The sequence below is a fragment of the Phaenicophaeus curvirostris genome, chromosome 15 (assembly GCF_032191515.1).
Source record: "Phaenicophaeus curvirostris isolate KB17595 chromosome 15, BPBGC_Pcur_1.0, whole genome shotgun sequence".
Taxonomy (NCBI): domain Eukaryota; kingdom Metazoa; phylum Chordata; class Aves; order Cuculiformes; family Cuculidae; genus Phaenicophaeus; species Phaenicophaeus curvirostris.
The window spans coordinates 19,061,869-19,078,568 of record NC_091406.1 but is presented as its reverse complement, the minus strand read 5'-3'; the positions used below and the strand labels follow the sequence as shown (position 1 = coordinate 19,078,568).

Sequence of the window (16,700 nt, the reverse complement as noted above, 5' to 3'; positions counted from 1 at the left end):
ATAAAGAGCTGTGAAGTGTATGTGATATTTCCTGTCCTAGCACATTTAAACAATCAAACGCCTGATGTCAATTAACGCAATAAAAACCCTCTTGGAAGTCCCTCGGGTGTGTGTGGTGTGTGGAAGATCACTAGTCAGTCTCCAAGCAGGATTTCAGATATCAAACGGCGCATTCGGAGTGGATTTTATGCAGGGGAAAAAGCGCGATCTGAGGACAGGTCTCGGTGCCGCGAGAGAAGAGGGAAGAGCGCAAAGAGCAGAATTTCGAAAATCAATCCGTGCATTGTGGAGTAGTTTTTAAGCAAGGGAAATCAGTGCAACTTGGAAGCAGGACATTCTCAGAAGGCAGAGAAGGGTGGAGGGCGATTTTCTGTGGGAAGCTGAGGTCCGAGAGATGCTGCTTAAGGAGCCTTCAAGCGGTCTCTCTGTTTGGAATAGGGGGGAACAATTCCGGTGCATTTCAGAAAAAAATTCCCCTTTCCCATGAGACCCTTTCGGTTCATCCAAGGCAATGTTTATGCCGCCTTCTAGTTTAAAAAGGTTTTGTCTGAACCTCTTCCCATTGTCTATGAGAATGGTCCCTTTAATGTGCCATCGCTGAGTGTCCTTAGATCCCTGGGCTTTGCTGCTGTCTCCGTTAGCTGCGGACCGTTAGCGTTTGTGTATCCGGGGCTCTAATTAGTGACCTCCCTGTGTGCTTCGCTGCCTTTTATCTCCCAGCCCTGCGGCGCCGCCTCCTCCCCCCGGGGCAGGAGCTCAGCCCGGTCGCTGAGCACAAAGCCCTCTGGAGCCCTTGCAAGGCCGCCGGGTGCGGCGAGCGGAGCGCGGAGCGTGTGTCTCGGCGAGAGGGAAGCGCGGTGGCGGTGGCGGTGGCGGGAGGCGCAGTCCCGCCGCGGCCCGCAGGGGGGAGCTCCCGGCCAAGGCGGCGCCGAGCGGCTGCGGGCGGGGAGGCGCCCGAGCCCGGCCCGGCCCTGCCCAGCGCAGCGCAGCCGGGCGGCGGCGAGCGGCGGCGAGCGGGGCCCCGGGCCAGCTGCTGCCGGGCCGCCAGCCGCACTCGGCCCCAGGGAGCCCGCCCGCCCTCGCCGCCGCCCTCGCCGCCGCCCTCGCCGCTGCCGGGCGCCGCTCGCCGCCGAGGACGGCGCGCCCGAGCCGCCCGCCGGAGCCCGCCCGCCGCCCCGCCATGGCGATCGCAAGGCAAGTGCTTTGTCTCTCTGCTCTCCTCTCGCTGCCGCACGCTCGCTCCCAGCCCCTGCGCTACTCCGTAGCCGAGGAGGCGCCGAGCGGCTCGCTCGTAGCCGACGTGGCCGAGGACGCGGGGCTGGCCCCGGCGCAGCTCTCGGCTCGCCGCGCCCGCCTGGCCTCGGAGGACGGCCGGCAGCGCTTGCGCTTGGACCGCGCCACCGGCCGCCTCGTCGTGGCCGAGAGGCTCGACCGGGAGGAGCTGTGCGCCCAGGCGCCCGCCTGCACGCTGCCCTTGGAGCTGCTGCTGGCCGACCCGCTGCAGTTCTTCCGCATCGAGGTGGCCGTGCGGGACGTCAACGACCACTCGCCCCGCTTCCCGGACGAGCAGGTCACGCTTAGGATCCCTGAGACCAGCAACCCCGGCTCGCGTTTTCCTCTGGTGGTGGCTGAGGACTTGGATGTTGGCAGTAACAGCGTCCAGTCTTACAGCATCTCTCCCTGGAACGAATACTTTAGTGTTTCCTTTGGGAATCGTGCTGACGGTGATCAGTACTTGGAACTGGTTTTGGAAAAGCCTCTAGACAGAGAGGAGCAGGAGGAGGTGGGTTTCATTCTTCTCGCAGTGGATGGTGGCTCACCAGCGAGGAGTGGGAGCGCCGAAATCCGCGTTGTTGTTCTGGATGCAAATGACAATCCTCCTGTCTTCACACAGGACAGGTACGTTGGCCAGGTTTTGGAAAATGCCCCCGAGGGCACCGTGGTTCTGAGTGTGGTAGCAACTGATCTGGATGTGGGTGCTAATGGGGACATCTCTTATCAATGGGGTAGCCAAAGCTCCTCTGCGTTTGAGATTGATGCCAAGAGTGGTGAAATTAATCTCATGAAGCCTCTGGACTTTGAGATGACAGAGAAACACGAGTTTAGTGTGCAGGCCATGGATGGTGGAGGCCTCTCTGCTATCTGCAAGGTGTTGGTGGAGGTGGTGGATGTGAATGACAATGCACCAGAGCTGGTGGTGAGTTCCTTCAGCAGCCCCCTCCCCGAGAACACATTACCTGGGACAGTGGTCGCCTTCTTCACTGTCAGGGACCGTGATGCTGGAGCCAACGGGAAGGTCACCTGTGCCCTTGAGGAGCAGCTGTCATTCTTCCTGCGGCCTGCCTATAAAAATTACTATGAGCTGGTGACTGTGAGCACACTGGACCGGGAGGAGACCGCAGGCTACATTGTAACTGTCACAGCAGCAGATGCAGGGTCACCTCCTCTCACCACCACCCAGACCTTCACGGTGGACATCTCTGATGTCAACGACAATGCACCTGTCTTCAACCAGACATCATACAACATGTATGTGCATGAGAACAACATCCCCACTGTTCTTGTTGGAACCGTGTATGCCTCAGATGCTGACATAGGCCCCAATGCCAAGGTGACTTATTCCCTGGCACCAGCTCAACCCACAGAGCAGCCTCCCTGTTCCTGCATTTCTGTGAACTCTGAGAATGGGCACGTGTTTGTGCTGCGACCTCTGGACTACGAGGAGCTGAAGCAGGTTGAGGTCTTGGTGGTTGCCTCTGATGCAGGATCTCCTCCTCTCAGTGCCAACGTCACTGTCCGCCTTGTTGTGGTGGATGAGAATGACAATGCCCCACTGGTGCTGCATCCAGCCCAGGACAGCAGCCCAGCATCCAGCGAGCTGGTGCCCATGTCCGCTGAGGCGGGGTACCTGGTCACCAAAGTGGTGGCTGTTGATGCCGACTCTGGGCAGAACTCGTGGCTCTCGTACCAACTGCTGAAGGCCACTGACCCCGGTCTGTTTGTGGTGGGTGCCCAAAGTGGGGAGGTGCGTCTGAGGAGGCCAGTGACGGAGAGAGACACTGTGAAGCAGAAGCTCATCATCCTGGTGCGAGACAATGGGCGGCCACCGCTGTCGGCCACAGCAGCACTGAGTGCACTTCTGCTCAATGACTTCTCAGATGTGCGACTACCACACAGCAGCCTGGACATGGAGGATGAAGAAGACTCTCTGACAGTCTATTTAATCATTTCCTTGGTCTTTGTCTCATTGCTCTTCCTCGCATCCGTGGCAACCTTCATCGCCTGCAAAGCGTGCAAGAGAAAGCAACTCAAGGATGGGCATGTGCTTTATGCTGCCAGCAACTTGCCAAGCAGCCTGGCTGATGCAGCCTCTGCAGGGACCCTGCCCCATCCCTATTGCTACGAGATCAACCTCACAACTGGCTCAGGCAACAGCGAGTTCAAGTTCCTGAAGCCCATCCTGCCCAGCCTGCCACCACAGCACTGTGCCCTGGGCGGGGACACTGATTGTGAACAGGATTTTCCTGAAGACCCTCTCACCACTGAGGATGTGGCACCAGAGAACGCAGGGATGCTCTCTGCAGAACAGTTCAATACTCTTTCCTTTAACTAGCATGCAGTCAGCACAGGCAGAGGCTTCAGGCCTTGGTGATAGGAAGCGCTCCAGGCTATAACCTGTGGCAATGGTTTCCCTAGAGTTAATCTGCCTTTACGGTTGGCATCATTTTTCCCACCCTGTAGTTACTGATATCAGGAGAAAAAGTGTCCCTCCTCCAAAAGACAGAAAAAACTCAAAGAAGCTAAAGTCTCCTTAATTATGATGATAAAATATTTCAGCTCTATTACAGGCGTTTCTCAGATGCTTTCAGAGTGGGCTTCATTCCATTGCTACCACTGTAGGCCAAGGTCATCAATCTCTTTCTGTGCTGTAACGCAATGGCAAGATCCTTACTGAAATGCGTGTAGCCCTCATTCTGGGTCAGAAAAGCAAGGAATTTGTGAGTATTGTGTTACAAGGTGATGCGTGCATGGAGCTGTTTCTGCTCTGGGTTCTGGATGCCTCTGCCTGAGATGCATGAAATCTGTGTTTTGCCTTCTGGTGTCTCTGTCTTTCTGTCCAGCCATTGTGTGACTGCATAGCTGCATAAAGGCTGCCAAGGGAAGCAGGAGGGCGCTCCCATGCACACATTGTGGTGCACAGAATTCCAGCGCAGCAGGCAAGAGTGACATGTTGAGCGTCTGAGTAGTGCTGTCTCATCTTCAGTAGTAAAGTGCACGAGATCTTCCTTTGACCCATAGTCAAAGTGTGGGTGGGCTGCCTCCTTGGGATTGCCTTGGAACTATGTATCATAGTGGTTTTGGTATCGATGGAATGGCAAAGCTGAAGTCCTTATATGCTTCTACAGGACATTCCTTTCAGAGCTTTCACCGGCTTCACTGCTGTCTGCTGGAAGCAGACCTGGTCTGTTTTTCTGGATTTGTGTTAGAGCGTTTGTATTTTTGGTTTTACCCTTTCTCCTTCTACTCTCTGAACTGTGTTTGACCATTGTCTTGTGGATTCCTCTGAAGAAGGACTCTCACCCCTCTATTATAATGGATAGTTTAACTGGCACGGAATGCTTGGAAACCCTCCCACTGTGTTGTGCTGCAGTTATCAACTGTACCATTGTAAACCAGGATATTGTTGTGTGCAAAGTTGAAATAAAGGGAACACCTGAATGCCTGTATGGAGACTGGGGTCTTTGTAGAGATGTTCCTTCTGGGAAAGGTCTGTGAATGTTTTTCAAAGGCTGAGCAGCATTTTCTCCTGCTGTCCCTTGGCTGATGTAAGGTTGATTGGGTCCATTTCTTCTGTTTGGAGACATGCCTGAGAGAGCATTGAGGGAACCTGTGTGGAGCAATGATTTGTTGGCAAGACTCTGTGGGTCTTCAGGGCACTGAGCTTCTGGCTGTGACAGGGCCCCATTATATTCAGGTCAGTGGAACCTTGTCCCTTCCCTAAGAGGAGCCCTGGGTGTGCAAAGGGCTCTGCATAGCCGTGACCTTTGTGAGTGAAATTCCCAACTGTCCTGACTGCTCTGTCTGGGGATGGCACTAGTGAGGTGTTGGAGCACAAATTGTCTGTGGCACTAAAGGTGTAGGAGTTTCAGAAGATGGATGGCTCAAAAAGAGCATAGTTGTTCCCTTGGGGCAGTATTTGGGAGAGTGGCAGGATATGGGCATTTTGTGGTGAAAAACTGCTACCAGGAAGAGGGAAATGAGAGGACTACAGCCATCCCTTCTGCCAAGGGTCTGAGAAAACCGTTAAATCCTCAGGGCCGGCTGCTGTAGTGAAGACCATTGTACAGTGAATAGTAAATGATTTCTTGTCCATTTAACCTGTGTATATTCATAGAGTCATTTAGGTTGGAAAAGATCCTAGAGAGCAAAGATTCCAATCGTTAACCTAACATGACCAATTCCACCGCTACATATGTCCTTATGTCCACTCAGGGCCATGTCCAGGGACAGTCCCTCAGCCACTTCCCTGGGCAACCTATCAGCCTTCCCTTGACTGCCCTATCGGTGTCACAAAATCCTTTGCAGAAGGGTTAACTCAACTCACTGTAACCGCAGAGCCTGGGGGCAACACCAGCTTGCTGCTGGTGGTGAGTAAGTCACCTAATAGCAAGAAGTCTGTGTGTGAACATCTTTTACTATGGCACCAGAAATGAGGAATAGAATTGTTTATTTGCAGGAAGGCCCTAAAAGGGCTTGAATGACTGAAGCAGATGGCACTCTTCCTTTTCTATGACCAAGATCCGTGTGGCTGCTGTGTGCCGGGACGGGAGGGACCAAGCGATCGAATCAATATGATTGATAAAGCAAGGCCGTCTTTATTGAGAAAGAATCAGGTTATATAGTTTTCTTCTACTTGATTACATCATTGTATTATATTTTCATTGGTTGATCAAACACATAATTATATGTTCCATGGTTACAAGCATATTGAATATCCATCCCCCCTTATACTAATATATCACTACCCGTCATGCGCTATTTTACTCTTAACATCTTGTGCGACCACTATGATCAAGAACGCAGCATACTGTTACGGTTTCTGCATCCATGAACACGCTAGCTTATCTATAGTTAAACTTAATGTTCTACCAGGGAATTGCTTGTACAGCCAACCGCTCCCAACTATTGTTCAGCTAGGAGCCTGCTTGTACAATTCCTCCAAAGGAATATGTCCTTGCTCGTTTAACCATTTCTCAACAGCTGTGCATGGCTGAAGTCCTGCCTGGAGCAATTCTACTCATTGTTCTCAGCATTTAAAGGGATTAAACTGGGATTTCTTTGGAAATATATCTGTGAAATATATCTGTGAGGGCCCCCATCAGGGCAAATGCACCTGAGAATATTCAGCTGATACAGCTGATCTCTGACAATTTCAACATCCATGAAGGAAAAGTCGCTGTTCCCACCCTCATGGTCCTCCACCTCAGTAGACTGAGCAGCCCAGGGTTAGGTGACCATCTTCAACAAGCATCAATCCAATTTTTCTTAGACCGCGTTCTACTATAAACATATCGAAAAAGTCTATCTTGGTGTCTGAGACAGCACTGGCCAGTTTTGCCTCTAACTGAGCTTTGGTCTATGGTGTGTTCTCCCTGCATACACAAGCCACAGGTCTGCAATCTTCCTGCAAAGCCTGATCTTGCTTCCAGAGATGATAGAATTTATTTCTCCACTTGAGCTCCACGAGATTCCTGTAGGGCCCAGATGGACTTCTGCCCCTCTTGCTTGGCTTTTGGCACAGTGGCATTGCCTGTTCATTGGCTGTAAGTGTAGAGTTGTGAAAACATGTTTGTTGTCTTTGTGTGGAGAGTGAGGAAGCACCAGGAATTGCTTCAAAGGATTTTGTCTGAAGGTAGCATGGAGATGAAGTTGGAAACAGGCCATTGAGTTTCCTCTTGTCATTGTTGTTCTGAGTAGAGAGGCTTCTTGATGGTAGTGGAAAGCTGTCCCACTATGATTTTCTGGGTTTGTGTTAGAGCATTTGCTTTCTCCCTTTGGCTCTTTCTACTTTGTGAACTGTGTTTGAGCATTGTCTTGCCAATTTCTCTTAAGGACTGTAACCTCATGTATAGTAAGAAAATGTTTGACTGGCAGAGAGTGTTTGGAAACCCTCCCACAGTGTTGGGCTGCAGTTATGAACTGTACTGTTGTAATCTGGGACGACTTTGTGTGCAAAAGTGAAATAAAGAGAACACGTGAATGCCTTGTGTGGAGCCAGCAGTCTTTGTGGAGATGTTCTGGGAAAGCTCTGTGAATATTTTTCAAAAACCTTTTTCCTTCTATTTCTCCCTTGGCTGAATTAAGGTTGAGCAGGGGCATTTCTTCAGTTTGGAGACACATTTGGTAGAGCATTCAGGAAAGTTGTGGGAACAGGGATTTGCTGTCAGGCCTCTGTGGCTCTTCCGAGCACTGAGCTTCTGGCTGTAACAGGGCTAAGTTAGATCCAGGTCAGGGGGACCTGGTCCCTCCTCGAACAGTGGTGTTGGGTATGTAAAGGCCCCGCAAATCAGTAAGGTTGAGGAGTGAAATTTCCAACTTTTCTGACAGCTCCGTCTGTGGATGTCAACTGTTTGTTTTTTCAACACCAAATGTTTTGATGCTAAATGTTTTGAGGTGTGGATATCACAAAGACAACAGACATCTTCCTTTTGCGTCATCAGGAGGTGGGCATTTGGTGGGTGAAAACTGTAGCCAGGAGGAGGCTTTGCTGTCAGGAAATGCAGAGGACTGGACCTGTGCCTTCTGCAAGGCCCCCATAAAAAGATAAGTCCTGAGCCTGGTCTGATGAAGTGATTCTGAGCAGAAGACCATTGTACATGGAGAACTGAGTGATCTACAATCCAATTAATGTGGAAAGGCACAGGCCTTTGCTGTGCTGTGTTGTGCTCCAAAATCCCTGGTCAGCAGCAGAAACTCAGCCAGCTCACTGGAACCATGGAACCTGCAGGCAGCACCCACTTCCTGCCAGAGAGAAAGCCACATGTGAACAAGAGCTCTACCTCCAAACTTCTTTTAGTGTGACAGCTGAAGTGAGGAGTAGAATCACTTTCCTGCATGAAAGTCTTAAAATGGCTTGAATGACTGAAACGGGGGCAATCTTGCTTTTGTTTGACGGGGGTCTGCATGGCTGCTGTGCATGGCTGGAGCCCTGCCTGAAGTGACTGCCCAGGGTTCTCCTCATCTACAGGGACAGAGCATTATCTCTGGAGATCTCTGATAGCATGAGTGACAATGAAGAAGGTGTGATTGACATCTGAGACAGTGTCTGTGTCTCTCTCAGTCTCACTGAGACCCTGAGGAACCAGCACCTCTTGGTCTAACTCAGCTGCTTCTGGGATCATTTGATCTCGAGCATCCAGGTGTCTGATGCGGTTCTGAACCAGATGATTTATTATGGTTTTTACCATGTGAGAGGGGAAATGTTGTCTCCTTTATTGGAGGGCCTCAACAGGCTGCTGGACTTTCCTGAGGTGCTTATCAGAGGTGCTGTTCAGGAAGCAATGTGGTGGGTAGGACTTGTCTGAGAGACTGCTCTTAGGGCCCCTCCCCTGTGAGAGCGGCTGGACTCATCTTCTGTATAGGAAAACAGTAAAGCACACTAGACTTTCCTTGGCCATTTAGAAGGCTGTGTGGGAGCTGTGTCCTTGGGATTTCCTTGGAAATATGCCAGCAGTACCGTATTGAGGTGGAATGGAATGGAATGGACTATTTTAGTTGGGAGAACTCTACCAAATCTTCTTAGTCCAACTGCCTGAGCACTTCAGGACAGGTCAGACATCAAAGAATATTATGAAGGGCATTGTCCAAATTGCTCTGAAGCACCAGCAGGTGTAGGGCACTGATTTTGCAGTCGTTCTAGAAAGCTTGACCTTGCTTCCAGGGTTGATACAATACATTTTTCCCCTTGAAGTCTGTTGCTATTTTCTTGCCGGAGGGAAGACTCGCACAACCAATATGATTGATAAGCAAGCTTCGTTTATTCATCAGAAGGCACGCATTATATTGCTCAGGTTCATTGATAAGCACATTTGGCAAAATCTAATTGGTTAATTATGTCTCTAACATTAGCATACGCGATTAATCATTGGTTATTACTTATTGGGTACATTTACATAAGTTCCTTATTTTCTGCCAACTAACTCCTTCTTACTGCTAACCACAACATCCTTTTAAGGTATAATGCTCTCGTCAAGGTCGTCTTACTTTTATGGTATAATACTCTCGTCAAGGTCGTTTTGGCCATCTCAGCTCAGCGCATCTCGTGCATGTTAACGTGTCCTTTGTCACGTAACCACTTCTCCACAATTCCCCTGTCTTCTTTTTGAACAAACCATACTGACTGCGAACCTTTATTCAACATTCGCTACACACAATTCAACATACAAGGCAATACCAACAATATCGAAAAAATCACTACCAATATGACAATTCCTACACGAACGATCTCTTTGATCCATCCAGATATCCCCAAAGACTGTAACCAATTGTCAAAGGGGGCTGGTGACCACTGTGAGTTTTTTCATATTGCTTTCAAGTTCTTTTAGGTGTGCATGGATGGATACTGAGTGATCAGATAAATTCATACAACACATGCCCTCAAAATCTTCACAACCATGTCCATGAGCTAATAATAAAAATCTATTGCGGCTCGATTTTGCAACACTGCATTTGGATTGATGGTGCAAACATGGTTAATCGACCAAAGTAGCAGCGGCCTCCAAAAGCACGTGCGGGCACCCCCTGCCACGCGTGGTCACCACAAATCAAAAGTATTCCCGGTGGTAACCTCATAGGGGATTCACTTGAATTAACAGGTGTTACCCATTCGTTACAATATAAGGTTCTATTGATATAGATACTGTTACGGGGCGATACGTTTGATTTGTTATACTGAAATTTTTGTTCATCTCTCGCTCCCTTATACCCAAATAACAAGCAGTAGTTTCCAGGGGCTGATCCCAATAAATCCAATTCTTGGGGCTCCGGTCCTATAACGTTTAGGCCTTGAGCTATGTAATATGCCTGCGCTGCGGATGGATTTTCTAGGGTAAAAAGGTGTCTGCCGCTACCTTGGTTTAAGATTTGGAGGAAAGCCTTAGTACAAAGATTAACCGTGTTCGTACCAGGGGAGTTGGAGGAAAATTTACATAACGAGTTGTTGGCGTCCCGTGGGGTTTTCCACTGATTTGTCCACCCCAAAAACTCGGTTGCATTATGGCTGTTGTTAAGAGGTACTCCAGTTAAACATGTTCTAAAGGGATCACTGGGTGTGCTCATAGATAAACAAAAGCTCCTCTGGCCTGTCTGGTTGGCCCAAGTGACCCACATATTTTGCCGAGAGTCAATTCTGTGAATGGCCGTCGCCTTTTTGTTTTTCGACTAAAGTGTTCAGGTGAAACATATGATTGACTTGACGTTGTATAAACTGTAACACCATTAAAAATAACATTCCTCCTTTGACCAAGAGTTCTCATACCCATCCTGTTATCCACCCATTCTTTCAAGAATCGATCACCCAGGGACATCCTTTAACTACCACCCATAAGATTAAGAGCATCCATAATGTTAACGTCCTCCTCATTCTTGTTGACTGCTTTTGTGGCTGGGACTTAACAGTTGTCACAGAGCAACGTGGGCTTGATCCACCTCACAGGTGCCCAAAGTGGTCCTGTATCTGTTAAACACAAGCATAATCTCATCCCCATGTTAGTAGCTTATACAGACCTGTCCATTGCCCATAATTATCAATCTGTTTTGCAGTGTCTCTCCTGATTCCCCCCCACCCCCTTTTTTTTTTTTTTTTTTTGAACTAACAATGTTTTCACTACTCGATGGATACATTCAATAATGGCATGACTTGGTAAATGGAGAGCAATACTTTCTGGATAATCTATTAGATCTATTTGCAAATGCAAAATACTTGCCATGCAGCACTTAGCATATGCTTTTGTGATTGGGATATAAATGATTGTCGAGCCTTGGCCTAATAACTAAACACTTCTTTTTTCTTCCCTCAGTGATAATTCGTAATGAATCACTTAAAGTTTCCTCTATCATTGCCTCAATTATCCCTAAAGGTTGTCTGCACTAGGACCCAGCAACTGCTGACTAGTTCCAGCGAGACTGGAATGCACAGTGTTCTCACAAATTGGCATTCCCCTAAAGAGATAACACCGTTAATTCCTGTGGACTTCTTCAAGGCTGAAAGAAAAAACTTAGAAAGGAAGGAGAAGGGGGGGTGGTGCGGCGGGGGGGTGCACTCATACACATACAGCTGCATGTTTTGCTAGGTATTTTAAAACTTTTCTTTCTGGAGCCTTTCATTCCAAAGATCCCCAGGTAAATTTACCTGTTTGCCGGCTTAGTGGACATTTGAGATTGAAAGGTCCCAGAGATGTATTTTCAAGATTAATCAAAACCAATTTCTAAGTCTTACAAACGTTTGAAGCACTTCAAACACACATGCATATGACCACTCATTTCGAAGATAACTGAATACATTCATACAATTCACTATTGGATCCACAATTTTTTCCACACTACGGACATTTAAACCACACCTGGTACTGGGAACATACAACACTTAAATTATGTACATGCATTATCTAATAAGGCTTATATCGATTGTCTAACAAATATTTCACTTATGGTAGTCTTTTGTAGTTTCTGTATTGATAGAATCATGGTCTGGTCAGTTGAACCACAGCCTCTGTCTCTTCATGGAGTACAACTGCTGAAAAATAAGTCAGATGAGTGATTCTAGTGCCCTTTGATATAAAGTCAGGAGGCATAGGCATCCAAACTATTACTTGCATCGCTCTCATAACGCCAGCATCAGTCAATTCTGGTAAAATAAACAATCTTTGTAACAGGTAATCATGCAATTAACAGTGCACTAAGTTAAGGCTAATTGTTTAAGCAACACTTATCTAGCGGCGATATTGTCTGCCTGCTCATTTAAGGCCTCTTGTAGTTTGTCTAGAAAAGTCATGTAAATTATCACAAATACAGCTGCGTTCCAAGGACTATTAAATGGGACTGTATGCCCATGATCTGTTTGCTTTTCCACTAAATTTTGCAATGTACCCAATTTTTTCACTTGTTCATAATTCCAATGTCTATTCCCATTGCATTTAACACATCTCTCCCCCACAAGATTAGTGGAACGTGCACAACTAAGGGTTACACCTTCAACATAAGAGGCTGAGTTTATAGGGACTAAAACAAATGTATTTCAGGGATTCTTATGGACTCAAACCTTTGTGAGCCATGCTCTACAGAGTCAGCTTGGAACACAGCTGCATTGAACAAAATTAAATACACTATCCGGCTGTTTGTTGGTATTAATACTAGTGGAAATGATGTTCATAACACTAGTAGAGACAGCATCCATACTCTTGCTTGAATCATTCCAGTACAGCCTGCATCAATGACCCCAGGTAAAACAAAGATTCCCAACCAAATTATTGATAATCATTCTAATTACAAGGCAGTAAAGCTACCCTCCAATGGTCCTTTTACGTTTCATGGTATTGTGTGAAGTGCAGATGACTGCAGCACAACTGTGATGATGGTGATCACGTCTATCTCGGTGCTGCCTCTGGTTCTTGCTCTGAGGTGAGAGCTGCTGCTTGCTGCGGAGGCATCTGTGTTGGTACGTGCCTCCTGCAAACAATTCCCAGGAAAAGTTTGTAGCTGTTTATGGTCACAGCTCCTCCATTGATGAAAATAAATCAAAGTTCTCTCAGAGGCTGCTGACCCTGGATCAAAGGGATTATTGGCAGGTGCTGTTGGTTGACTAAGTAGCACAGTTTTGACTAAGTTCTGTGCTGTCCTGCATGTGGACGCAGACATTCCATGTATTGGATTAGCCTGTCTTACTCCGAAAGAGGTAGCCAGTTTTCCTTGTCCGTTCTGTGGGGGATTTTCTGTGTGCAGTGCTGAGATGGCTGCTGCAAGAATCGATTTTGCTAGGGTACATATGTCCGCCGGAACGAGGGTATGCGATTGAAAGATGTACTGTATTAGCGATGTCGTGACTTGTGATTTAAGGCCGTGCTGGATCACGGCAGCTTTAAGTTTCCCCAACAATTTCCAGTCAATCAGTTCCCAGTATCGACCACCTGCACCATGCATTACTGGGAATGCTTCTGGTACAGTTATGAAATCTCCTTCCGAAACTGCATTTGTGATTATGCCTTTCCATTTTCGGCTATGGGCTTCTTCTATCTCAGGGTCTGGCTGAGGATTGCACTGATAATCGTTTTTGTGGCAATTGTGAAAGTTGGACCAGATCCATCCATAAAGGTATAATTTTTATGTGCAGAGTGTTCCGGAGCTGATGGCAGCTCTGGCGTCTGTTGAATAGCCAATTGTTGCAATGCTTTCACTAGCTCTTTCAACTCCCCTTGAAGCGAGGGCATTGCAGCCGCTCCAGCAGTATCATCTCCTGTTGTTGCCACATCTGGGTTACCGGGAGTTAATTCTTTTGGAGGTGCAGAAGGATGACAGGCAGCCCCTCCTTGCTCTGCATCTTTCCTCACTAACACAGTTTCTTGGGGTTTATCAGACGGCTTTTCGTCTGTCTCCGTCTGGTGATATAACGCTTTTGGCATCTCTCTTACTAAAATTTTGTTAGATGCAGCCGCAGGGGCGGTGAGCACTCTGCCGACAGCACCAGATACATTAAATGGGCTAGATTCTAGTGGGGCCCGTTGTGGGATGTTTAACATGTGGGAGAAGAGTGAGGTTGCTGGGAAAGCCTGTGGAGCTGTGCCAAGCGATACGGGAGCCCCGGACGTTCCGAGTACCGCTGTAGCTGCTGCAGCTGCTGATCTCTCTCCTTTCATTGTCCGCAGCACCTCCACTATTTCCCTCCACACCGGTCCGAATTTTGCCTCCTTGCCTCCTCTGGCCACTGCATCCCATAATACATGACCTATTGCTTCCCAGGTAGGAGTTTCGAATATGACTTGTGCTCCTGGGGTTAATTTATGGCACCAGACCCAGTTCAAAAATGCTGTAATAACGGAGGCATCATATTTTTTCCCTCTCTTAGAGAGGTTATGTTGGAGGAGTTTTAGGGCTCTTTCCCTCTCTTAGAGAGGATATGTTGGAGGAGTTTTAGGACACCTTGGGCGGTTTGGTTCTCTTCTTACAGTTTTTGGAATCTCCCTTATTAGTTCGCCACTAATTAGTTCCCTGCGCAGACCGCCGTGCCGCACACAGATCAAAGCTTGCAATAGTTCAACTTCTCCCTGCTGCTCTGCCTCCCTCCTGAGTTGCACCCGTTGGTCCGAGGGACAGTGAGGGGGTAGATCGGGCTCCTTGTTGGTGTCTATCGGACCCGGATCAAAGGGATTGTCAGCCCTCCCGTCAGGGGGTGCAGAGGCAAGCCCAGCCAGTTTAGGGAGGTAAGGGGTTAGTACAGTTGTTGACGATCCTGCACTCAGCTCGGAATTATCGCTCTGCTTTTTAGAGCCGACATGCGCCTTTAACGTTTCAAAAACTTTCTGCCAGGGAGACTGTTCAGCTTGATGCTGTTTTAAGCAATTGATTATGGCGCGCCACGGTCGGGACAATTTTTTGACTGTCTTATCATCGTCTATAACAGCTGCCCATAAAGTATCCCCGAATGCTCTCCATTCTTCAACACAGAAGACTGTGTTGGGGTCCTGAAAATGCCCCTTAGCTGTTCCATATGTGACCAGTTTGGCCACCTCCTTTTTTAAATCTATATCTTGAATCTTTCGCTTTTCTAAAAAGCACATTAATAAATCATATGCTGCCTGCCGTTCCATTATTTTACTTTATTATGTTACTTCATGACCTTACTCTATATTACTTTATTATTTTACTTCATGACCTTACTTTATACTACTCTATTTTTTTACTTCATGACCTTACTTTATACTACTCTATTATTTTACTTCATGACCTTACTTTATACTACTCTATGATTTTACTTCATGACCTTACTTTATATTATTTTACTTCATGACCTTACTCTATATTATGGGCTCGAGCCTCTGGCAGCCTTACCGGGACTTCCCTTCAGCCTTTATCTTTAGTGGCGGGCAGCAGTTCCGAGCAGCGAGATCCCCTCTTTAGGGTCGATCCAGATGCGAGGAGTCAACCTTTGACCAGCAAAGTCGTCCTTTTCATCTACTGGCGGCTGCAGACCAGTCGCTTTTCTCGGCTCCGAGCAAGCGTAGCGGTTCCCAGTGAAGATGGCTTTATCATGTCGGGGCAGCATCACGTCGGGGTCACCATTTGTTGCTATTTTCTTGCCGGAGGGAAGACTCGCACAACCAATATGATTGATAAGCAAGCTTCGTTTATTCATCAGAAGGCACGCATTATATTGCTCAGGTTCATTGATAAGCACATTTGGCAAAATCTAATTGGTTAATTATGTCTCTAACATTAGCATACGCGATTAATCATTGGTTATTACTTATTGGTTACATTTACATAAGTTCCTTATTTTCTGCCAACTAACTCCTTCTTACTGCTAACCACAACATCCTTTTAAGGTATAATGCTCTCGTCAAGGTCATCTTACTTTTGTGGTATAATACTCTCGTCAAGGTCGTTTTGGCTGTCTCAGCTCAGCGCATCTCGTGCATGTTAACGTGTCCTTTGTCACGTAACCACTTCTCCACAGAAGTCCACGAGGAGTTCCCTGTTTGGTTTAACTGATCTCCTCTGCTTGCCTGATTTTTGACACAGTGGCTTTGCCTGCTCATAGACTGTGAGTGTCGAGAACTGTGAAACCACGGTCATTGTCACACCCCGATGGAGACATAGTAGGACTTAAGACTGTACTTAAACATTTAGTGTATTGCCTATAATGTTACAATTCTATATCAAGAGTGTAACCTTAAGTCTAGACCAATATTAATATCCTCTAAGGGTTTGGGAGGGACTCTATGCCCTGTCCGCAGCTCAGTCTTAATAGATGTTTCCACAAAGTTGCTGTGAGTGAACTTTTTGCAGATGCTTCAGTGTTTGTATGATGTCAAGATCGGTGCAGAATCTCAGACCAGCTGAGAGGGAGCTCCGATTATGACCCACTCCTCTCATTGTCATGTAGTCCGTTCTGGAGGTAAAACATCCGGGGTATCAATCCAGCTCCTTATCTTCTTCACCTTTTATCAGTGGCGCCTCTAGTAAGGGACATGGTGGGTTGCTCCAGCCCTGCTGCAGGGCAACCCTCACCAAAATGTATGGACACAAAGAACTCCAGAATCATACATCTGGCTATTTCCAACGCACAAAACTTATAGTTACTACATCTATAAGCCATCCAAATACAACATACAATGATTTCTATTGACAGATCTTCTTAATAGTTCTGCTTTGAGGATCACCTCCGAGTCTTTAGTCGGTGGTTATGGTGTGATATGCGGAGGGGATACTCAGGGGCCAATTTGGTCATCCCGATAGGCAAACGAGTGGCAAAGATATAATGGACCCCTTGCTCTCCCATCTCCCCTCAGTTTCCCCATGGTAGTTCTTCCCAAATCCACTCTTGAACTCTCCTTCTAATCATCTGCTGGAGGGTAGGGAGGCTCTGCAAAGGGATCTAAACAGGCTGGACTTCTGGGCAGAGTCCAATGGCATGAGGTTTAACAAGG

General features: G+C 47.6%; 1 protein-coding gene across 1 annotated transcript; it reads left to right on the top strand.

The window, feature by feature from the left end:
- Positions 1–1,180: 1,180 nt before the first annotated feature.
- LOC138727265 (protocadherin beta-15-like) lies at positions 1,181–3,613 on the top strand. The gene has a single exon (XM_069869559.1). It carries the CDS (start codon positions 1,181–1,183, stop codon positions 3,611–3,613), a length of 2,433 nt encoding a protein of 810 aa, XP_069725660.1.
- Positions 3,614–16,700: the final 13,087 nt, after the last annotated feature.